The sequence below is a fragment of the Apteryx rowi genome, unplaced genomic scaffold (assembly GCF_003343035.1).
Source record: "Apteryx rowi isolate R43461 unplaced genomic scaffold, aptRow1 scaffold_187, whole genome shotgun sequence".
Classification (NCBI taxonomy): Eukaryota; Metazoa; Chordata; class Aves; order Apterygiformes; family Apterygidae; genus Apteryx; species Apteryx rowi.
The window spans coordinates 1,424,718-1,448,801 of NW_020448163.1; the positions used below are offsets into that span (position 1 = coordinate 1,424,718).

Sequence of the window (24,084 nt, forward strand, 5' to 3'; positions counted from 1 at the left end):
TCCTCTACGCAGAACGAAGCTGCATGTGTCGTGAGAGCCCCACGCATAACATAGCAAAACTGGAAAAATCGTGGCGTTTTCCGTGCTAAGGCGGGCTTCCCTTCTGCTTTTGCCTGGGTCAGCCCTTAAATCTGGTGGCCCCCGGGAAAAGTCTCTGCAGAGATTGCTACAGGGGCCAGGGGGAAGCGTCCCTTGGATCTGGGCAGCAGGAAGAAAGGATGGATCTCATGGACTCCCTAGGAGCTCCCGTGAAGGCTGTGGATGTTCTGTCAAAGAAGCGCTTATTGTTTGCAAGCCATTTTCCTCTCTTTCTCCAGCTTTGCTCACGGCCCCTCTGTAATTATTCTGGCTGTTGCTTGTGTAGTCTCAAATCCCAAACAGTAGGACGGCAAATACAGATGATTCATAAATGCAGTTCTCGGCTTATTCTGCAGGGAGGAACTCATTAGATGAAAAGGATCGTATGTTATTTCCTTCTTCCCAATCAATTCCTTTTATTTCAGTCCTACAGATGCCTTCTGACCTTAAAATATTCTTCCTCGTATACTAAGCAAAGCGAAACTGTAACCCGTCATTTGTGACCTTCTTTTATTTCTCAGATCTCCTGGTTTTTGTGTGCTCCCACTGGGAGATTTTTGGTAGTTCAAGGCCAAGATTGCCAGCCTTGCGCACCTCGTGCTAGATCACTAATTCCATAGTTAAGCATTTTGTAGATGGCCTAATTTTAATAAAGGTCAGTGCCTTTACTCTCGTTGCAGTGCGTTCCCAACAGCGCTGAGTGTCGGGCCATTTCTGCACTGGTACCGTTCCTGTGCAGGAGACTAGCAGGAGACATTTGAATAGCGATTTATTTATTTTTAAGCACACATTGCCTTTCGACTAAATTCAATCTAAATGTGTGCTGGTCCATTTCAGTGAATCTTGCAATGACCTCATTGCTTTGGAAAAAGCCTTGGAGACTGTCTGGGCTTCCCAGTGAGAAATTGTCTCCAGTGTGCCGACTTGTGTTTTGACCACAGACAACTTTTAATTTGGATTTGAAAGAGAAAGCCATAAGAAGAAAAACCTCGTGAGGGTGGAGAGCCATAGAGAGAGGTTTGAAGGCAGTTCCCAGCCCAGAAACAGAATGTAATGACATTTTCCTTGTTTAACATCAGCTAACGCAATAACGGGCTCATCCATTTTTGGTCTGAAGTCCCACGTAGCAGATGACCGTTCCAGTTTGACTTGTGATCCTTGTATATGGGGTACAGTCTCCTGTACATTTTCCACCCAAAAAAGTCCAGTTGTGTCCTGAGCTTGGTCCCTTTCCGTGCGGTACCCTTGCCAGGACGGGGTCTCCTGACATGCCTGCATCCATGCGCCCCTCCTGAACCTCGGATCTGAAGCGTCCCTTTGGGCTGCACCAAGCACGTTCGGAGTTAATGGGAGTTTCTCTTGTAATGGCGCTTTTTATGGCCAGAGGCAGCAAGAGCACAACTTCCAGCCGAACTCGCCATCAAAGAAATTGATTGCGTCTTTAACGCAATTAGTTTGGAGGCTCGCAAGTAATGACAACTTAAGAAAAGGGCTTGTTTTAGCACTGGGTGTTTCATATGAATGCAGAGAAAAATCAGCTGTCCTTGAGCAAGGAAGCAGGCAGGCTTTTTTTTTAAAAAAAAAGAAATCACTGCTTTCTGATAGGAAAAAGAGAATAATGTTGCGATTCTTGAACCACATCCACATTTCAGTGCAAGCCCCTCTGTAGGGTTTTTCATTTTCATTGCCCACTGCGGACCCAAAAGAGCTTTTGTGCATTTTTTTCTCCACTGATTTGCTGTAAAACCTCAAGCTGCTGTTAACAAGCGGGCTAATAATGTTTTTGCATGCTTTGCATAATGATGATAATGCACTTGTTTGGGAACAGCACCCGGAGGCCTTGGGTAGGATCAGACCCTCAGAGCAGAAGGCCAGTCTAAGGCCCTGTGATGGTCCTCTACAGTCTTAGTGTGGTGGTTCACGCCAAGGGGGAGCCGATCTTTCTTGATGAAGCTGTGCCAGCAAGCATCTTTTGTATAGGGCAGCTGTACAAGCACTGCTCATTTCACACACCAGCCAGGATTTTGATAGACCCACGCAAAGCTCGGCTTTGTTGACGTACCTTCGTCTATGCTTATTTGTGACGCCGCATTGTGTCGCATATTCCCGTTAGATCGAGGAATGCAAGTGTTAGCAGTGTAAGGTAGGGCTTGAAAAGTCACAGAATGCATGCATGTTAATTATAGATGTCGTGACAAAAGTGGTATTTTAATGTCCTGCCCTGCTGTCCTCATTCACCAAGAGCTGCTATAGAAGCTAAGGACATAGATTCCACGCAAAAGAACGCGTCAAATGTTTTCAGCCCCATCTTAAGGAGCTGCTCTCTAGCAAAGATGGACGAACTGAAAGTCTGAACATAACTCGACCGGCGGGGCCTGCTGGCATTCGCGTGGTGCGAACCAGGATTTTCTCACGCACCCTTGGAAATGTTCTCCCGCTGTCAGTCCTCCGGGCTTTTTTGTTCGTCCTTCAGCTGTCTGCTCGACGAGAGGCTAACGAACAATACGGGTTTAGTGAGCGCCCAGCTCCAGGAGGCTTGCTGGTTTTCGGAGGTTAGGGCTGCTGTCTATAAACATGGGGCCGTGACACTGTCTGCTCCCAAACTCTGCAGCAAGACCCTTGAGATGAATAGGTCCAACAGCTCTTAGTGTTCTCCAGCATCAATTCCCAATTAAAGGCAGATTTTACATTACAAAACACAGCTTTTGTCCTGCCTTGGGTGCTGGTACAGCAATAGATAACTAGATGGATGTGGTATCAATGGATATATACACATTCCTAGGTTTAAGCTGTGTCACTTAGCCAGATACTCTCACCAGACATTTCTAGAGGGGAAGAAGATAAAAATAAATGAACAAGCAAAATTCAGTTTCACAGAATGAAGCAGCTGTCACAAAGGAAATCAATGGGATATGTAGGATCAGCCTTTTAGTAATGTATAATTACTGTAAGACTCCTAATTAGATGCCTTTTGACAATACATATTTTAATACCAATTTGTAAGTGTCTGAAAAGGAAGTTTTACATTTTGTTTCTGTTTTGTAACCTCAGGACAAAATCAAGAAACCCTGAGCGTCTGCTCTTATTTGGGAAAGTTCTTCCTCTGCACATTATTAGCATTTATTTATTTACACTGAATGTATACTCTGTGGTGCTGTGTAACCTCATAATGAAGAGGATCACCATCAAGAGATTTATCTTCCATGCTTGGCATGTTCTTGCTCTTCTCTTGATGTCCAATTATAACCTCTGTGGGAGACGGACTATTAGGCTCTGCGGACCTTTCATCCGACCCCGTTCTTTCTTTAGCTTCTCTGTGAGCAAGCATGGGCTTGAGTTTAGGGGGTTTGGCTTCGCTTGTATGGGCACCCTGATTTTGTAGTCAGCGTAGAGCTACACCTACACATCTCCGGGGGTCAGACAGCAAACGGAAAGTCGTCTCTCTTGGCTCCCCAGGCTCCCTTCTGCTTGTTCCTTGGTTCATCCGTGCTTCAAGGCTGCAGAAAAGCAAGCTATAACTTGTGAAAGCTTTCGCTAGACGTCGTTTGAGTTGCTGCTGTCCTTCTCCCTGGGCATATGTGTAGCTGCGCTGTTCGTTCTTGTAAGCCGCAGCAACCATGGCAATGGTTTGGTGCCGTGCTGTGGGTGAGGTTGAGGTATATTGGAGCAGCTGACTGGATGGAAAGAGATGACTGAAGCCCCACATGTTTTCACTTTGAATGAGACTCGCAGGAGCCCTTTGGCTCCCTTGGAAATTGTTTGGAAGATGGATCAGGCAAGGGAAGGGAAGAAAACCTGTGCTGTGAGACAGAGGCGAGAGCCTCTCCGTGCTTGGGACAGGGATCTTCCTTAAGGTTTACTTCATCAGACCGCAAAGAAATTGGAGCAGGTGCCAAACCCACCTAAACCGTGACGGCTCAGCTTAAATGCAAAGGCAGAGGCTGGTCCTTGTCCTGCGTGCCTGCCTTCCCACAATTCGAGCTCTCCTGCCCAACTTTCCCCAGTTGGGCTCTCTCGCTCCAGAGACGCTGTTGCTTTAACAGCTGTTTTGTTTCATTTAAACACCTACCTCAGCTCCTGTCCAAAATGCAAACATTTCATTAGCACCTCATCTCCTTGGCTTCAGCCCGCAGCACTCAGCTGTAATGAAGTGCTGCACTCAGAAATATAATGCAGGGAACGCTTGATTAATGCACCGAGGCAGGTGAGGGGAGTGACCCTCTGGGAAAAGCAATGGGCTAAATTCGTCTCTGATGTAATGCCAGCGAAGACAGTCGTAGCAGCTTTGCTCACATCTACGCTAAGCGTCTGACCCAAAGTCCTTGGGAATCGTTCTGCAGAATTTGCATCAGATCCCAATTCCAAAGTGACGCGAAGTGGCTGGTTTCAGGTTAGCCACTTCAAGAGGATGCTAACCACCTGTTTGATCAGGAGTACACGCACGGCAGGCGACGGCACGTAACGCCTAACTCGTGTTCTCCAGCGTTGCACGCACACATGTGCACACGCACTTTGTAAAAAAAATCAAATACACGTAAGATGAAATAATTTTTTCTGGGGAAAAATCTTTGCAGCAGATGTTTCGCCATAACACAAATAGTTCGGCATCTGTTTCATGTTCAGACAAATAAGCGTTACCTTTCCATCTGAAGCCAGGAGCTAGATCTGCTGCAAAGAGTGACTCCTTCCACCATTCAAGTATTGAGAAAAGTATTCAGCATGTTGTTATAGCAAAGATTTGAAAGACCCCATTAGTAGCTGAGCTAAATGAAAGTAGTGCAAATTGTATTCTGCATTGTGTTCTACACTGAAAGAGGAAAAGAAATCCTCATTTTCTGCTTTCCATGAATATGAGATCTTTTTAAGAAAACAGTATGCGTAGGACCTGCATAGTGACACAGTCATGCTTTTTGATCACTGGAAAAGAATAACGCTTCCTTTCCAGTCTATAAAAAGATAAGCTACCAAAGTAAACTACAGAAATGCATTAAGAGCTACAGAGACTGGCCTTGAAGGTTTTAGAATACTGAAGAAGCGTATTTAAATGCTATGAATTTTTAATATTTCTTTTTCACTATTAAAGGTAGCCAGTTTATTTTAGGTGCACGTACCAAGTGTAGTAAGATTTTTTTTTAACTATTTTGGAAAATCAGTTTAATGATCAGGTTAAGCAATTGATTTATGGTTAATAACTTCCAATTAACAGCAAGGGAGAAAGGGATTCCAGCTCTGGGTTGTAAAGGCTTGACAGCAAGAAGATATTTGCTGCCCGATACCACCAAAAAATGGCTCCCAATCCGTGGCAAAGCTGGTCCTGTGGAAGTTGATGGGAGTTTTGCCATTGATGTCAGTGCTATGTTAACCTAGTGCTGGCAGTAGCACTCAAGGACAGTCCCTCAAGATTTTCAACCATTTCAGTTTGCTGCAGTGGTTGAAGTATTGGCTGCTCAATACACTGGGAAACCAAGCCATGAGGCTCAGGAGAAATGTTGTCTATTAATCAAGGGATCAGGGGAGTAGCTGCCAGAGAGGGGGAAGATCTGCTTAAGGTAAAGGAGAGGTTTGGCACAGGAACAAATGAGTTAATTGGCCATGAATAAATTTAGGTTGAAGAGTAGGAGCTTTTACTGTAAAAGGAGCCTGATTCTGGCTCAACCTTCCAATAGGAGAGAGGTAGTATGAAAAACCTTCCAACCTTGAGGACTTCAGGGATAAAAAGTCTTTGGCATGTGAAGAGAATTTGCACTCAGATTGCGTACAAGAGCAGGGAGCTGCGATCGATGGCCAAGATTTGTTATTAGCCCATACACCCATGTGTGTGTCTGGTCCGGCTTGGTGTCGGTACAGTGTTGCTCCAGGAAAAGAGAACCTCTTGGATGTCCGTTCCCTACCCGTGGTAAGGGACAGATGACGTTAAAGTGTACTGTGCTTCCTCAGATGATGCTAACGCACATGATATCATCTCAGTGAAATGTCTTTCTGGAATTAAAAGCACCTGGCTCTTCCGCACTGGCAGGTCTTTGCTTCTCCTTGGACTTCACTGTAACTAAAACTTCTTGAAGGTCACCTGGATATAGCAATAGCAAACTCTAATGTGATTATATTCTCCCGTTTGTATATGAGCATGATTGGTGACTGCAAATCAGGATGCCCTCCAATCTGCGGGTCATGTAACACGCCTCTTGCAGGGCTCTGCTAGAAGACAGATGATGCCTTGTCTTCTTTTCATATGTCACCTTCTACTGCTGGGTTTAGGAGCACTGTCAGGAGTAAATACAAAGTATTCCCATGGAAGTGAGCCATGGTGTGTCCTCTAGTCTTGCAAAATGTCGACATCCCATGGGACTGTCTTTGCCGTGCAGAAATGAGGTGAAGGGTTTTATGCACTTTCAGCACATAGAAAATTATTAAGAACGGGAACTTCATCCCAAAGGGAAAGCTGGTTTCTGCAGCCAGTGTTAACTGGCAGCAGAGGTGTTTCTTTGTGAGGCAGACCTGCTTGATGGCTACTAACTACAGCTATGGAAACACTAACCAGCAGAAGAAAGCACTGTCAAAGTATCCTTTTCTCTTCTGCATAATCAATTTTTACCAGCCAGTATGCTTGGTTTCATTAAAAAATGTTAGCTTCAAATAGTTGAACCAGTTATGGTTAGTAACTAGGCAGGGACTGTGGGTCGAGCAAAAACTTCAGGTCGGGTAGGCTCAAGTCATGAAATTTAGAAATCATGAGACTGGCGCAGTTTCATGTGATCCTGATGTGCATCCAGATTAACCCATGGGAAGTTCTCCCTGGGAGAGCTCTTTGTCCGTGGCAACCTGGGGCACGAGGTGGCCTGCAGGAGGCATTGAAGTTGTTGCCTTCCTGACGGAAGCGATTTGAAGTGTGGTATCGTATCTAAAGCTCTAAAGGCACCTGCTGATTTTGTGGATGAAGGAAGAGCCGAGGAACATAAGTAGCAAAACTCTCTGCGTCTTCGTAAGAGCTTGCCAGAGGTTATGTGGTGGGAAATGTTCGCTAGAGGGTGGCCCGTGCAGATATTAGATACCTTCCTTGGGTGCCCCAGCCTGACAGCTGAACCTTGGCGCTGCACATTAGCAGTGTCCTGTGACACGGATGAGTTTCGAAATCTGTTTTCCTGCAAGTGTTGCCTTAGCGACTTCCCCATCTTCCTCCTTCCCTAACCCCCAATTCCTTCTTACTGTGAACCCGGAGCTGCAGATCCCAGCCTCATTTATATAAACCCCAAGGTTTCCCCCCCTCCTATGTAATGCGATGAATGACTAGCTCCGTTGCAAGCTGCCACGACGGGTGGGGAGATGGGATGCTGCCCTGTTCCCATAAACTGCTGTGCATGGAGGAGGGGGTCGAGCGTATGTGTCTGCGGTCTTGGTGGTGCTCTCAGGCCCACGAGAGCCCTTTCTTACTCGGTCCCTCTCCTTTGCAGGCCATGGTGGAGACGGTGAATAACCTCCTGCAGCCCCAGGCTCTGAACGCGTGGCGGGACCTGAATGCCAGCGAGCAGCAGCGGGCGGCGACCAAGCTGCTCGACACCGTGGAGGACAGCGCCTTTGTGCTGGCCGATAACCTGCTGAAGACGGACATCGTCCGGGAGAACACCGACAACATCCGTAAGTGCCCATAAACAGCGTGTGCAGCCAGAGGGGGAGCAAAGGCTGGGAAGCCTGCCTCCAATCTTGACCCCTGGATTAATTAGAGAGCAACTGGTGAGATGTCTTGGGCTTTTGTCGGAAAGACTTAGCATAAGTCTTTCCAGAAGAGCCTGAAGGACTAAGGCAGCTCTCTGCCCTCGAAAGCCCATGGAAGACGAGCACCTAACCTCCTCCGCCTCCTTTATTGCTTCTCGCTTTGTGTTAGAGCAACAAGAGCACCGCTTCGCGGGGAGATTGTTCTTTATTGTAATACAATTGTGTTTCATTTCATACCAATTTGTGTCTTTATTTAGCTGATTGTTGATTTTAATTAAAAAACAAGCATGATGGAAAGCACCAGCGCTCCCACCGCGCGTATGTAAAATGAGAACAACTCTTCTTTCCACGTCTATGAATGCAGATCCCCAGCACCGATAACATTTACAGAAAGCACCAGTCGCCAATGGCAAAGAACTAGCACTTTCGGATTTTCATTTTAGCCATTGTCCTTAATATCCTGAGGTTCTTGTTTGCAAGAGCTGCTTGTCTTTTGTCTTCCACGGAGAGTAGAATTTATTTACTTTTTTTAATTAAATTTTAAACTTCTACAGGGCAGAGATTTAAACAGAAATAGGAGTCCAAACCGAGTCTAGTGTGAAATGCTCTAAGTCGATTCCTCTGTTTTCAGACACTCTGGAAAACCCATTTTGTACCTTTGACGTATTATGCCGAGAATTATTTCGGCAGTGATTTTTCTTAACGCCGGTCTCTCTTGCAAACAGAGCTGGAAGTCGCCAGACTAAGCACGGACGGGAACCTGGAGGATCTGAAATTTCCACAGAACCTGGGCCATGGGAGCGCCATTCAGCTGTCGGCAAACACCTTGAAGCAAAATGGTCGGAACGGTAGGTCCAGCCCCTCCGGTCTCGCTGGCCTTCGGCATCGGTCACACTTTCGGTGCTGTTTCTGAACAGTTTGCAAATGCTGTGCTTTGTTTAACCAGTTGCAAATACTGTATTACTCGATACGTTAATATTTTAATGTTAACGTCAGTCGCCCATGCCCTCGACTGTAGGATAAGTTGGCTGACAGGGAATTTGTGATGTTGCCAAGTGACTGAGTCTCCAAAAGTATGAAGTGTGGGTAAAAGTGCGTTCAGGTCCTTAAATGATGTGGCCGCTAGGACGCAGTGCTGAGTCCGGAGAAGTGCTTTTAAGTGCTGTCGTCTGCAGTAGGAAGCCTCACATGGGATAAGAGGCTTGTGTGAATAAACTGTTTCACAGTGGGGCACTATACAAATATCTGAAAAGAGAGAGGGGAGAAACAACAGTAGCAAATATTAATAATGAGCCAACCTGGCAGCAAAGGTTGATTAGCCGTTAGGAATCGCAGTCTTCAGTGTCTTTCTCTCTGAAGCTTACGATAAAGTATAAATTAAAGATGACATTATATGTGAACGGTCTTTAAGCTGCCAAGTCATTTATTTCCAGATTGGTAATTGGAGCAGAGATATTTGTTTATCTCTGTAGCTCCACTAAAGACCAACTTCAAACTGCCAGACTTTGTACTAATAGGCCTGCCGTGCTCTTATTTATGGGTTCCTCTAAGGTGTGTACTTCACTCGCGTACTTTACTGTATTTCTTTCAGAGATTGTGTAAAAACCTAGGTTCACCGAGATGAGTAACAAAACTCCATTGGGGCCGACATTTCACTCTGTTAGTGGGTTTTGGAGATTTGTAGGGAAAGGGAAATTGGGTTGGAGGTGAGGAAGGGGAAGTCTGTACTTCTAAGCATGATATCAACAGAGTTTTGGAGAGCCACAGAGTTTTGGAGGCTCAGGAGAGCCACATCTACTTACACCAGCTTAGCACCCACCTGGAGGTCACCAAATAGTGCTGGAATCACAGAATCACACAAGGATTTGGGAGGGACCTTTGGAGATCATCTGGTCCAACCCCCTGCGTAAAGCAGGGCTCTGCGCGCTATTTGTGAACAATCTTTCCTTCTCAAGGATCCTCAGAGCCCAAGGAGATTCCTCGCAAAACACACAAACAAACTAATAAATATAAAGGCAAACTAATCGCGTTCTATTTTTATTGCCCGTGCAATAATGTGCAAAGCAGTGGCCAGCTGGGTGGTTTCTTTTACGAACCAGTTGGCTGGTAGTGTGTGTTTTACGCAGAAATAGTGGGTTTCTGGGGAAAGAGAGGCTATCTGGTTGGCAAATCAAGGAAAGGTTTTCTCAGAAAAACATTCGAGTTTGCTCAGAGAAGAGATGCCTTACCTAAACCAAACCCCAGTGGGCTGACCCGGGTCTCTAACCTCCCTCTGCTCTCCCAGGTGAGATCAGGGTGGCTTTTGTGCTGTACAACAACCTGGGCACCTATCTCTCCACGGAGAACGCCAGCATGAAGTTGGGAACGGAAGCTATGTCGACGAATCACTCCGTCATTGTCAACTCCCCGGTCATTACGGCAGCAATAAATAAAGAGTTCAGCAATAAGGTTTACCTAGCTGATCCCGTGGTGTTTACTGTCAAGCACATCAAGGTGAGTGAGCCTGAAAAGCTTTTTTTTCCCCCCAATTTCTAAAGCGGAGTGCAGCAAAAGTGTGCTGATCTGAAGCCCTCAGCAGCCCTTGATTAGTTTTTGAATTATACATGTGTTCCTTTGCACTTTGTGTTATTTATGGAGAATGTCTATTTGCGTTGCATTAATAAAAGGAAGGAAAGGGTCTCCTTTGAGCTGATGTCCATCGCTCAGTTGCTGACACATGTCGTTCTGTAATTAAAAACTACCAATATATTAGAATGGACCATAATATTATTTTATCATGGTGGCAGGGCACATTAGAGGAAAGTGGAATTACAGTGAGAGAGGACAGTTAGTCCTCCTGTTAGCACAGTCATTGCAAAAGTTGATTGCTTAAAGCAATTAATTTCTCTGCTCTGCAATGCAAATGAAGCAATCTGGTTCTGAAGAGCTGAATTTACTCAGTGGCTGAAATTAATCAGGAACAAAGAACTAAGTTTGCATTAGCAAGGAGAGCAGCAACAATCTAACTTTCTCTGGTATCAACAAGTAATACTTGACATATAAACCATTGCTGGTTGTTTATGTAAAATTAAAGGGTGAGAGTTACAGAGTGCCTCTGGAAGAAAACTGAGTGCGTTCAGAAATCTTTGAAACCCTATCATTTTTATTGCATTTATTCATTTCTTCCCTGCAGCAGTCAGAAGAAAATTTCAATCCCAACTGTTCCTTCTGGAGCTACACAAAGCGTACAATGACAGGGTACTGGTCCACCCAAGGATGCCGCCTCCTGACAACTAACAAGACGCACACCACATGCTCCTGTAATCACCTGACCAACTTTGCGGTCCTCATGGCACACGTGGAAGTTAAGGTAGGCTCCGCAGATTCACAAGCTGCCACCATGCTGGCCAGAAAAGGTGGCCAATGTAATGCTGTTACTGCAAAAGGGAACTGAGCAGTGAAATGGCTGTGTGACAGCAGCTCTTACAGGAGAAACTGTCTGGCCGAAATCTTCCTGCTGCTACCTGGTGAAGCAGGAGATCATCACACCTATGCGAAGACGGTGCTGAGCTCCTCACGTGGGCAGCTGCTGGGGGAGAGGATGATGAATGAGCAGAATTGGCCCTTAGTAACGCATCCTTTGCTCTCTGGTGCGGAACGTCTCCTGGCTGTGTCTTTGCCCTCGTGGTCTTCACTGTGGCACCAGGCAGTAGTGGGCATCCTGGGTGGTGGCACTAGGACAGGCAGAACCTGCCTTGTGGCATGCAAGTAGGGTGCCCTGCCTCCAGCAGTGGCAAATACATTGCCTACTTATTTGTGAGGTACATCCATGTAGAGAGATGTCTTCTCCAGCCACCAGCTGGGAGAAAAGATGCGTTTTCCATCTCTCACTACGTGACAGTAGGCTACACACAAAAGGGAAGTTCCTCATGCCATCCTCTCTAGATCGTACATCCACCTGAGGCCTGGTACACGATCGGTTCTCTTGCCTGCATGTGGGTCAGTGGTATAATGTTGGCTTCTGTAGTCTACTACACTGTAGAGTGCTACTGTTGGCTGCTGTAGTCATGTGAATAGTCCCCCGGGAGCTACAGAAGTTGCTCACGAGAGTAGATGTTCCTCACAGTAGTAATGGCTTGGGGACTGCAGTGCATGTTTCAGGTTTTACTCAAGAACGGGAGGAGGCTGAGGTGATTCTCCATTTCTTGAATGGTCTTGGCAGTCTTTAGTTGAGAACAATCTCGTCTGTTCTAGAAAGAAGGGGATGAGGCCCAGATTCCCAAAGGACCTCAGGCTCAGGATTTTCAGTGTTACAGTATCTCCATTTTGCGCTCCTGGCACCAAAGCAGGCTGCACGGCCCTGGACTTGATACTTATCTAGCACCTTCCAGGCAGGCAGAACATCTCATATCCACTTCCATGACTGCATAACCACAAAATGGTTTCAAAAGAGCTATTTAAAATAGTTTTCCAGTGTCACTCCTTTGTATATTTTTGTTTCACTTAATAATCGGAAGAGGAATGTGGAGAGCCACAATAAAATATATATCAAAGCACCGTCATGCATGACCAAAGCTGTGCAAAAGAGAAATGAGAGCCTGGCAGCTCATTTGCCACAACAGCTGGGTCCAGCTGAGAGGGGCAGGACAGACGGGCTGCTGCAGGATAAAGCATCCATTATATTCTGCAGGAGTTACTACCAGTCCAGGAGACATGCCATCAAATGGCTGTGGCATTATCCTGGGAGTTGTCTGAAGAAATGGCCTATTCAGAGCACATGTTTACAGGTTAATGGCTTTCTGCAGCCTGAGTCCATTTTTGCCAGTTTCTTAGAACCGCTTGAATTTTCAAAAGAAATGTGTGTTTGGCTGGTTATCACCTGCCTGGAGTTAACAGTTACACCCGAGTCCCTGAAGTCAGAGGTTGCGCCTGGGAAATGCAGATAGTTTTCCACTCCAGTGATGTGAACAAGGGCGAGCCGTACTGCGTAATGCAGATAGGAGCTACCGCCGAGCAAGCCTATTCCCACGCTGCAAGTAGGTCAGCCTTGTCCACGTGGCACTTCACCCAAGCCTCATTAGACTGGTGGCAACTGTTGTTGTCTCGGCTTGCAGAGGAAGCCCCTCCTTTGCCTGTGCTCCACCAGCAGGTTGGAAAGAAAGCTGCATTGCGGAGTTTCCCGAGTGCCGAGCCAGTGTGCTATCTGCCGGTGCGTAACCGCTGCAAACGTCTGTAACACGAGCTTTCCTCCAGCTGCTCACCACCTCGCTTCTCCTGGTGGGACCACCTCCCTCCGGTCTGCCGGTAGTGTCCTGGTCAGTGACGGGGGTTCCCAGAAGTGACTTCCATACACACAATAATTAATAATATTCTGGAAGTTTTGCAACAAAAACAACTTTCTGCTGTAATTGAGGCTTGTAGTTTTGCTGGATTTTTGTTGGATTTTTGGAGACCATCCTTTGCCGTAATGAGTATCCACAATACCCTAACTAATGAGCGAAAACGCTGCACATCATGGGGAGTGGGCAGCTGAGTCCTGCTCCTTAATCAAAAGCCAGCACCGGTGTGACAAGCGTCACTTCTGGTCATGAACGAGCTCTCTCCCTGGCAGCGTGGCAAAAGAGCGAGTTCTCCGGAGGAGACCTCAGTGGAGGCGCTGTGAGTTACAGCCGGGATTTAATTATGAGCAGAGCGTATGTGGCAAAGCAGAGCGGGAAAGTAGTGCCGGTCAGCCGGTGACTGATGGCCGTCTGGCTGTCTGGTGCGAAACGGTTATACGTCTTTGTCTGAAGATGACATTGGCTGACCAGCATGGCAGGGATTTATCGGTGCGTTTCAGGAGGAGAAGTTGGTAGGATCAATTGCAATCTTAATCGGACAGTACCCGATTAAGAGCAAGAAGTGTTATTTCTGAAGATGCTTGGTGCCTGTTAAAGTTTGTTGGGCCCAGAGCGGTTGTGTGCGCTCAAACCAAAGGCCTCCCTGCTTACTTTATCAGTATGCATATATATATATCTTTATCTGTATAGTTCCTTGCAGTAAGAGGAGGTTCTAGGCTCTCCTGGGAGCTGCCTTGTTGTAGAAAGCTTGGGCATGGGCTGAAAGCTGTAATGCCTAGAAAAATCCCGCACTAAGTCTTCTCCAGGACTGGGAAGAGTATCTTTAGGCAGTCCTAATGTACCCCAGGACTTGGATTCCTCCTCAGATCTGTAATATTTCTGGCAGCTAGGAAGGCAGCGTTTGGCATCAAGGCTTATCTAGCGGTTGACCTTATGGAGGCACAACGTCCCCTGTCCTTTCAGACAGTTGGGAAAACTGGGACCTCCCTTTGGAGTGGAGATGTTTGAATGCTTGGAAGTAAATCACTGATTTCATTACAGGAGAAATACATTTGGCCTGTGCTATAGGAAAATTATTACAGTCGCATAGATATGTTGTTAAATGCACATATCGGTTAGATATTCCTTATGACCCTTAAATGCCATAAAAACGTAGTGGTTCCCATGCCGTGGGACAAAGCCCACAGTTAAATAAGCCATTCTACCTGCGTAATTGCTGCAGAATTATCCTTCAAAATTTACAAGCTGTTTTTCATAGAGGCTTGCACTTTGCATCATAATAATTATAACAGATGCATCTTAAATGTACCGTGGGAAAAATACGCAGTCAGAAAAGAAGTTCAGTACTGGTGGGAAAATGCAATTTAAAAAGCCCACCCGAAACAGCATAAGCAAAGGTACCTTAGCGTAGATAAATGTTGGTTATCAGTGTGTAGTGAGTGCCAGAGCTTACTCTTCTTTAAAAAAGGATAGGAAGAAAAAAAAAATAGAGGTGTTTTAAGTGTAGCAATTAATCTGAAGCTTTCAGATGTTATTCTATACCACACACACATTACATCATGCTAATTATTTGGGGAATGGGAGCGTAAGGCGAGCTGAGGAGAGAAAGGAATAAAAATATATGAAGTCTAAATGGAATGTAGTGGTCCGTTGCCTAAAGCAATACAGCCATTTCAGATATGAAGCGCAAGCTAAACTTATTGCAGTGCTGGTTTACCCATATATTCGCACTTGTGGGACTGAACAGCAGTAAATGAAAGCAGAAGTGGGTGCAGGACTGCAAAAACATGCTAACTGCAGGATTAAATTACTGAAACTGCTATACGATAAATTTTACAAAACAAATCATTTTGTACCACCGGAAGAGTTAATTCTCAAAAAAAAAGATATATTGCACATTGCAAAAGGTAACTTATTCCAATATATTGTTAAATAGGAACAGCTTTAATTGAGCAGAAAAGTTATTAAATCTGCATGTCTTCGATGGGATTTTAAAATTCAAAATACAAAACTATTTGACTTTGTGTTAGGAATGGAAATCTGGGACTTCTATGGACTCCAAGAATACGGAGATGTAAAAGACACATTTAGTAATACATTACATGCCTCTGCTGGTTTGTATGTGTTACCTACAAAATATTGCTATCATTTATCTACCTTCTCTTGGAGAACTCCCCAAACCTTGTTGTTTGGAAAATCCAGCCTGCTCTCTGACTAACCCATCATGAATCACAGAAATTACCTATGGAAAACCTATTAGGTCAAGTAATCTATGCCTGCAGGGTCAATGCAGAGCTGCGTCTGGTAGTATATCTCTGCGTTTTTGGTCCAGATGGGCAGTAAATCACTCTGGAGAGTTCCTTGAGTCCCTGGCCCTCAATTTGACACATATTGGTTGGAATTCATCCAGAGTTTTGTCTTAGCATTTCTAGTTCCACCCTGCTGGACTTCTCACCAGTGATCTGCACCTTCCCCAAAGTATTGGCCCAGATTTGCTCAGGTAGCACCTTTCAGATGTCCAGCCTGAAGAAATGGTTTCAAAAAGACCTACTCCAAAACCTGGAAGTTGCTGCTTGTTGAATTTGCTTAGCACTATATTTTTACAGGTGCCAGAAATTAAAGCAGATGCCATTGCTTCCTTTACCCCCAAACCGGTGGATATTTATTTATTCATCATCATCCTTCCTGGCTCTTGGCTCTGAGAGCCGTGCATAGTTCCCCAGCAAGGAACCGTGCTGCAGAGCGAGGAAAGCGTCACCCCACAGGGTTTCTTGATGCTCTGTCCTAAAATATGCAATTCAAGTAGCTCCTGTTTGCGAGCACTAAGCCTGACCCTATTTATTTCTATCACATTCCTCTTTCACTGAAAGCAGGGTTCAGGCTGAGTTCCCCTTTGATTAGATTTTGGATTCGCCGCAACACAGAATTCACCTCTAACTTGGCATCTCTTTGGTCTTTAGGCGCATGGTCTAGTTCATCCTACCCTCTGCTAAACAAAGTCGTTAAGTTGGGAGACTGCTGTGCCTTGATCATATTTAGAGAGAATTTTTTAGACTCGCTGTGCGTCTTAACCACTTGGGTTGCTCTTTGGACATCCAGTAGCGGTCTCATTCTTAAAAGAGATGAATGGGGTGAGAAAGGGAAAGAACAAGTGGACGAGAGGCAGTGTGGCTTGTGGTTGTACGTCACTGTAAATGATGTAGCTGTGACCACAAGATCTGTGAAGTGGAGGCAGTGACTGTGGCGTGGTGGAGCTATGTCCTTGCTGTCTCCAGGAGCTGAGTTGGCTCAGGCCATTGGCGTGATGACAGAAGCGGACGATGCTGTGACCAGATATTTCCGGGAATTCAGATGAACTAGCTGAAAGCCTTGGCAGTGTGGATGTCTACACTGCAAGTCTGGCTCAGCTGCTGTAGCTCATTTCTCGAGTTAGCGATGCCTCATGAGCAAGCAGAGCCGCATCGCTTTCCTAAATGCCACCAGCGCAGAAGGGCCAGGAAGACGCGATTGTTGGCCCGAATCTCTTCTCCTCCCTTCCCACATCATGCGACTGAGACTCGTCTCACTGCAGGGAGGTTGCCGCAGTGTCGGCGAGCAGGATGGAAACCCTGGGCTTTTGCCACGCACTCTATCTGTGCCAGTCTGTGGGTCAGCTTTTGTAACACGTGGCAAGGTGATGTCTGTACTCGTTTAGATGTGCCCGCGTTCCCCTGTATCGCTTTATCCTGGCAGTGGCTTGTACTGGCTGCCTCTCCCAGTGGGCACGGGGAGGTTGGCACTTCTGGGTAGGCTTTTGCATTTTTGGTGGGTTCTCATGACCTTGGGGCTAGGCTTTTGCTGGGGAGAAGTTTGTGGGAAAGGGTTCTCCTGGGAGGCCCTCATCAGGCTGTGGAAGGCAGAGGAGGAGGAGGATGGGCTGTGTGGCCTATGCAGAATACGTGGGCAGCTGTTAGGAGCAAGGCAAGGAGAGGGAAAGCGGCTAAACCAACTTGCCTGGTGGGATCTGAGCCTTATTTTACATTGCCATAGTCAGGAGGCAGTACCATTGCCAGCAGGCTTCAGGTGGGCTTGCACTTAGCCGTGAAGAAGTGCGGCCAGGCCAGAGCAGAAATCCCCTCCTGGTATCAGGGATGGGAAAAAGGGCAGAGGGAGTCCGCGTTGCCCTGGACGGCTGCAAGTCCGAGGAGCAGCACAAGCAACGCGCAGGAGTTTAAATCTGTCCCACTTGGGTCCGTGCCCAAGCCAGCACACTGCCAGCTCCCGCTGGGCACCGAGCGGTCATATTTGAGCGAGTCGATGACACTGTGTTTTTATTTACTGCTTGTTATTCCTCCACCCCCAACCATATTACTGTTGCCTTTCCTAAAGGGAGAGATTAGCCAGAGGAATGTGTCCTTTGCTGCTGGCAGCTCTGTTTGGCTGCTGTTTTCTTCTACTGATGTTTTTAATAAGGGAGGAAATGGCTGTTCATCTTGGGGAGAGTCATTCTGTCATAATCTGACATTCCCTGGGATTTGTTTTTATTAGCTCAGCTCTGGTGTGCAGGCGCTGCCAGAGCTGCTCATTGATTTCCAGTACGTTTTGCAGCCCAGATAATATCTCGGCTGCCTGCTCACCCCGTTGTGGTTGCTACCAGAGCTCCTGTAACTCACACCGCACAGGTTTCCATCAGCGCGCTCTGCTAACCTGTCTTGGCCTCGCCGAAGCAAAGACAGGGATTTATTCCAAAGCCGGGCAAGGTCAAGGAAGTCTTCTTTCAGTGCGCTTGGGAGTCAGGCTCATGCCCAAATCCCAAGTGTAAAACTTAATGTAGAAACACTTTCACTGAAGTTGATTGTATTATTTATTTCAATTTTTAAAATGTTAGTCCTGCTTTCGTTGCTTTCTTCTAAGTCTGTCCTGCAGTTTTGGGATCCAAAGGAGCGAAACCATCAGTGGTGTTTTGCACAGTTTACTTAATAAGTTGTTTCTGACCTGAAAATAACCTGCACGGAAACTTCCCTACAAAGCTAGTATAGATTTAGTAGTAGCAAAACTCAGTGGCTTGCCCAATCCTGACGTTCTTACACCAGTCTTGACTGCCATGGTTCATTTGGGAAAGGCGATGTGTATTACCTGCTCTCTGAGAAATGGTTTCTTTAAGGTTGCAGGTCAAACTCCCTGGTCTGTGGAAGATGAGATGATAGTAGCTTCAGTTCAAGGGTCTGCTAATTCCAGTGAAGCCCTGGGTACGTGTCGTTTTGGCTTTAGCCACCTTATGTTGTCAGGACCATAAATGACCTTCAGCATATATTAGATGAGAAGTGGTTATATCAGACTTTTCATCATCTCCTGATACAGGTCATGGTTCCATACTTAATGGAAGGGGAGATATCCACTCCTCGGCTGTGATTATCCTGCCAGGAAAGCTGGAGTCCCCTGATACTGTCAGGAAATTGTTCCTTGTCCTATTATCTGGTATCTCCCAAGGACTGTTCCAGATGTCCAGGCCTTTAGGGAGATTATGGAGAAGCATGAGTTGAGTGTTATTGATATGCTGATGGTTTCAGATGTATTTTACATGCTRTAGGGACCTGGAACTTGCGGGAAGCTGGAATGATATCATTAGCAGGTATGTCAAAGCTATTTTTTCCTAAGTCAGGGAACACTTGAACAGTGCTGGACAGGGCGGGGTAAGGAGAAGACTTGTTCTTCTTAAATATCTCCTTGGGTCAAGGGTATGTTGCTCAGACATTGAGACCCAGGTACAAGGTCTGGATGTCATATTTATCATATGTAACCCTGGAAAACCAATTGCCAGCTGTGCAAATCGGGTACATTGCTCCCTCATTTGTCACGTGATGATCTGCTGATGGCAAGGATAATCTCATGGTATTGAGGACTGATTATTGCAATTCCTCTTTTTTCCATATTACTGAGGCCAGYGCACCCCTTGTAGCAGCACAGTGTTTTACAGGTTTGGGTCCCCAGCAAGAGGCAGATTCCTTCTTGTCGGACTTGCTGATTTATATAGCTCTGGAGGCATTTGGCATAATTTACAGTAGACCCTGCCATAGGAAGGACTCCAGCACATACTTACTCCTCAGTGCCTGGGGGGTCTGCCACGGCACTTGAAATTTGGAGGCGCTCATTCTGTTGTGGGATATCCCAAAAAGGACAGAGCGCACCCAGCCTTTGAAATCCGGCTCGTTTCTTCTCCTGGACTTTCAGAGGAAAGCTACAAATTCATATTTTTTCCCCGAGATGTTTTTTAAATTGCTCTTGTTCCCTGTTTATGGTTATTATTCCTACTTGTTTGCTCTTTTGCAAGTTTGCTGAGGATGAGGGAGAGGTTGTAATTACGGAGAAGTTGTTTTTATGATTGTTTTCYGGCACTCCAGGGATGGGTGTTATGTACATAAAATCAGTATTATCATTGCGATTAATATTAAGAAGAACAGTAGTAAGAGTGATGATAATAATATGACAACAAAGTCTGCGTTGTTTGCTAGCAGGGCTAGCCGAGCCTCTCAGGCAAGAGGTTCATGAGTTCATGCGTTGTCAGCCCCTCTTCTGGGCCTTGAAGTCAGCATGATGATGAATTTGTGATAGAGGGAGGGAAGCTGAGACCTGTGAGGTTCATCTCGCATAGGGGCCACCTGTCTTGTATTGAGGAAGAGCATGCTGGAGTCTACACCTTAGCAGACACTCCGGCAAAGCACAATGGACCAAACGCAGGCTCTCCTGGCACGCTGTCCTGCAAACTCTGCCGCTGTCCTCTCAGACACCTCCCACTAACCAGCATAATAAAACCAGTGCTAAGCCAGTCTCCTAGCAAGCTGCAGAAAAGCTGGTGCTGACCTGGTTTGACTGCCACTCCCTTCCCTCTCAGTCTACGTAGAGGGTAGCCCTTGCACAGCCCACGTGTTGAATTTAGCTCCCATACCCCATTACCAAAGCAGGAAGAAGCCCTCAGAGACTTCCCGGTGCAGGGCCAACTTTGTCTTGGGATGTATGAATTTGTGCCCTTGGCCTCATATCATCCACCCTTCCAAAGTCCGCCTGGTTGTTCCTTGCTTGCATCTGCCTGCGTTAGGTCCCCGAGCCCCAAAGCTCCCCATCACTTCTGCCTGGTGGTACCGTCTAATCAGGTGAGCTGGGGGTTGTGCAGGGAGATGTTATCCTGCTGCTCTCCAGCAGCCGCAGATGAAATAAAGAATGATTTGCAAGGATCGGGGTTTGCATTAAYGTTTTTTTACACTGAGTTAAGAGGGATGGATGAGCTGGAATGACACTGAGATAAAGCAATGTGCTGCCACCAGGAAAGCCATGTGCACTTCATCTTCTTGGCTTTCTGGGTGCTGTTGGAGAAGCTGGACAGAATAGGCATTTCTATCATGATCCATAGCAAGGACGTAATGATTTCTAGCCTCTTTGTAGTGCTTGCACTCCTTAGTTCCTTACCTATCACAAATACTCAAGAAGAGCTGCAAGAGCATTTGGGGAAAGGAGCCCTCGTCCTCTCCACCTCCTCCTGGGAATCTCCCTGGAGAGAAAACYGCCAAGAGGGAAGAGATGAGGGGGAGCCGCTCACCGTCTTTCGTTTTCATTTGATGCCTATCACTCATGCTGATAAAGCCAAAGTGCTGAAAGGTTTGAGYGGTTTCTCATGGGTGCTGACATAGCAGAGCGTATATCAGGAAATGCCTGACATTTGATGTGGCTTTATCATTGGCAGGCAGGCAAAGAAAATGGATAAATTAATCACCTTTTCCCTCCGTCTGTCGTAGAGTTTTATCCCACAGGGAGGGGAAATGTTTCCAGCTTGTCCTGGCTTTTTGAAGTGTGACGCTATTGTGTTTGCCAGCCTGCATAATGCCTAAGTCATCAAAATACCAGCAACGGAGGGGAACGTGAATACCGCTTATAACGCAGCTTGGTGGACCACAAAGCTGGGTTTCGTGGCTCTCGGGGCTGTTTGAAAAGGCCCTAGAGATTTCCAGGCAATCTTTCCCTCGGCTCATTGACTCTAACCACTTAGCCTTGAGCAGCGGTCTTGTGACTGGCCATATATTTCTCATTTCTTTATTTACATTTTACTAAGTAATGATATCTCTAATTTCACCGCATCTGGTGGAAAGCTGTGGAGTTAGAGGGGAGTTTCGCAGTTGGAATAAGGCAGTGGAATACCCTCAGTGCAGGATTCTCAGCACCCCCATCCTTTTGGGGGGGAAGTAAGTGCAGCGCAAGCATAGAAGCAACCCAGCGATGTTTTATCAGCACAGCTTAGGCATGCATATACTGCCTCGCATAAGATTTTGTCCCTGGATTGCCTAACTTTGCCACTGGCCTCATGGTTTTTGGAAAAGTCTGTGATACAAGTTCACTGGAACCACCCACTTTCCAGACCTGCTTAAAATTTGTGTTCTGCTACAATTTAAAAGCAAATACACCTAAAAAGGTCTGTCTTTATTCTGGTAGTCTTGCAAGTGTTCAATCTGCCTTCCCAGCAGTTTTAAAGTATAGCTCCAAAGTTTGAAAAAGAAAAATCAGGATTTCTTTTTCCTTCCCCAGTGAAAAAAAAAAAGAAAAGATGTTTAAGTGATCTCTTTTCTGTCCAAAAATGCCAACCTCRTAGTTCTCTGTGAACTTTTAAAGGGTGTCTTCTTTATTGTTGGTAAATGTTGTAATGAACTTGGACTTGTAATCTCCATGACTTTGTTAGTATCAAACGTTTTTACGCTTGAGTTGCGGTGTTTGATGGTTCTCCATAGAGTGTGTCCGCTCCTTTGCCATGTTTGCGAGAGGTGGAGCTGCACACAAGACAAGCTATGCCTTCTCGGTGTTTTCAGCAACGTCATTATTTCTGGGATTTCTTGGGGTCTGCGTCTGTTCACGGCACCCGCAGCCTGTTAGATGCTGACCGATGGCTTTTTGGTCTCTCTTCAGCACAGCGATGCAGTCCATGACCTGCTCCTGGACTTCATCACGTGGGTTGGCATCCTGCTGTCGCTCGTCTGCCTCCTGATCTGCATCTTCACCTTCTGCTTCTTCCGYGGGCTCCAGAGCGACCGCAACACGATTCACAAGAACTTGTGCATCAGCCTCTTCGTGGCAGAGCTCCTCTTCCTCATCGGCATCAACCGGACTGACCAGCCGGTAAGAGGCAAAGYGCTTTCTGCTCTCCCTGCGTGCTTTCGCCTCAGTGGGTATCGGTGGTTTAACCTTAATTCCACATATAACTCCTTGCATGGTCGAAAACCTGCGTATTGTGAGACAGTGGCTTGTATTGCAGCCCAGTTCGGGGTCGCAGGGAATCACTGCGGTGACTTCGGTGGGCTCTGGTTCAAGTCCTTTCTCARCGAGTGGAAATGAAATTCCCCGTCCGTTCTTCTCAGTTGAGGCAAATGTTTCTGGAAAGCAAGCTGACTTACTTCTTGCTTCGTTTTGTTAAAGGGCTCAACCTGAGCAAGTAGAAAATGGCATTTTTGCTTCTGCTTCTCACCGAAACAGACCTGCTTCAGGTCTGTGTTATCTACTCACAGCTAAAATATGCTGCGAGCATTTACTTAACTCTAGGAGGCTTGTTGGTGTTCTGATCTGAAAAAGAAAAGGCCTTTTGCTTTGCACTGGAACAGCTTCTGCATTTTCCCATCCTTCCCTGCCTTGTGGGTCCCTTTGCCTTGTCCCCTCGCTCTCACGATAAGTGCTGCGCTGTGAAGCCCCCAGCACGTGTCCAACGGTGCCAGCGGCACCCAAGGGTATCCACAAGGCACTCCAAGGTTCGGAAACTTGCCCAGGCAGATGGAGTCAAYGGGGTCCTTTGGAGATGGGAGGCTTCCCCCAGAATTCCCCCTTTTTTATTAAACCTACCAGCGAGAGCACGTTTGCATGTAATCCTGACTCGCGTTGATTTAGTGTGGCACAAACACCTCCCCTTGCTCTTTCCCCTCCGCCCGCAGATCGCCTGTGCCGTGTTCGCCGCCCTCCTGCACTTCTTCTTCCTGGCGGCCTTCACGTGGATGTTCCTGGAAGGGGTGCAGCTCTACATCATGCTGGTGGAGGTGTTCGAGAGCGAGCACTCCCGCAGGAAATACTTCTACTTGGTGGGCTACGGCATGCCGGCGCTCATCGTGGCCGTGTCGGCGGCGGTGGACTACCGGAGCTACGGCACGGACAAAGTGTGAGTGGGGCTCGGCGGCGGGCGCGCGCGTGCCGGGGCGGGAGGGATGGCCGCATCAGCGAGGTCTTCTCTCGCCAAAGGGCGTTTCTCGTTGAGGTGAGGAAACACGACTTGCTTCTTCCCCCTTTTTTAACTGTTTTATCAAATTAGCAGGGCCTGCAAGCAGAGTAGGTAGTGACTGGAGAGCGCATTAGACTCCCCGCAAATCACAACAGCTCCATCGTTTATCGTTATGAATATAGGCAGAGGTTGATGCTCTGTTAAATCCAATGAATTGGGGTTCAGCCGAATCTTTGCCTGAAAGCGCGTACGATCCCGGCTGGCTCTGCACGTCCCGTTCGTTGCAGGAATGGGAGAACAGCACACTGCGTCTGTATAAATGTCATGTTTTGTGGCCAAGAAATGGCACACGCAGCTATGGGTAGGAGGGAGCCCATTTTTGAGGCGCTCTACCAATTCCTTCGGAGTAGCCTGACCTACCTCAACAGGCCAAAGGGGCAAAGGAAAAGTAACRCAACATCCGATTACCGCTTCCAGAGTTGCCTTTTTAGAGGACGGGAGCGTATGGCGACTAAACCGYGGCTCCCATGAAGTGCTGCGGCAGCTCTGCATTACAGAAACGTTTCCGCTTCCATTAAATGTTTATATATTCCTTTCCGCAGCACAGCAAAATAAACACTTCCCATGGAAGAAAGTGCCTTTTCCCAACAGGCCTGATATACATCCCACTATTTCCGTGGCACAGGCAGAAAGTTTGGCTGAAATTCATGGGAGGTGAACAGCAAAACTTTGCTCTCTTTGCGTTGACTAGGCAGC

At 46.7% G+C, this 24,084-nt stretch overlaps 1 protein-coding gene across 1 annotated transcript in view; it reads left to right on the top strand.

Moving 5' to 3' along the window:
• The window catches only part of ADGRL3 (adhesion G protein-coupled receptor L3), a 210,836-nt gene that overhangs the window by 143,476 nt on the left and 43,276 nt on the right, over positions 1 to 24,084 (top strand). The window contains exons 12-17 of the mRNA XM_026061900.1: positions 7,527 to 7,710; positions 8,514 to 8,636; positions 10,073 to 10,281; positions 10,961 to 11,137; positions 22,035 to 22,244; positions 23,048 to 23,268. Of these exons, the coding sequence (XP_025917685.1) occupies positions 7,527 to 7,710; positions 8,514 to 8,636; positions 10,073 to 10,281; positions 10,961 to 11,137; positions 22,035 to 22,244; positions 23,048 to 23,268 (1,124 nt within the window). The remainder of the gene's footprint in view (positions 1 to 7,526; positions 7,711 to 8,513; positions 8,637 to 10,072; positions 10,282 to 10,960; positions 11,138 to 22,034; positions 22,245 to 23,047; positions 23,269 to 24,084) is intronic.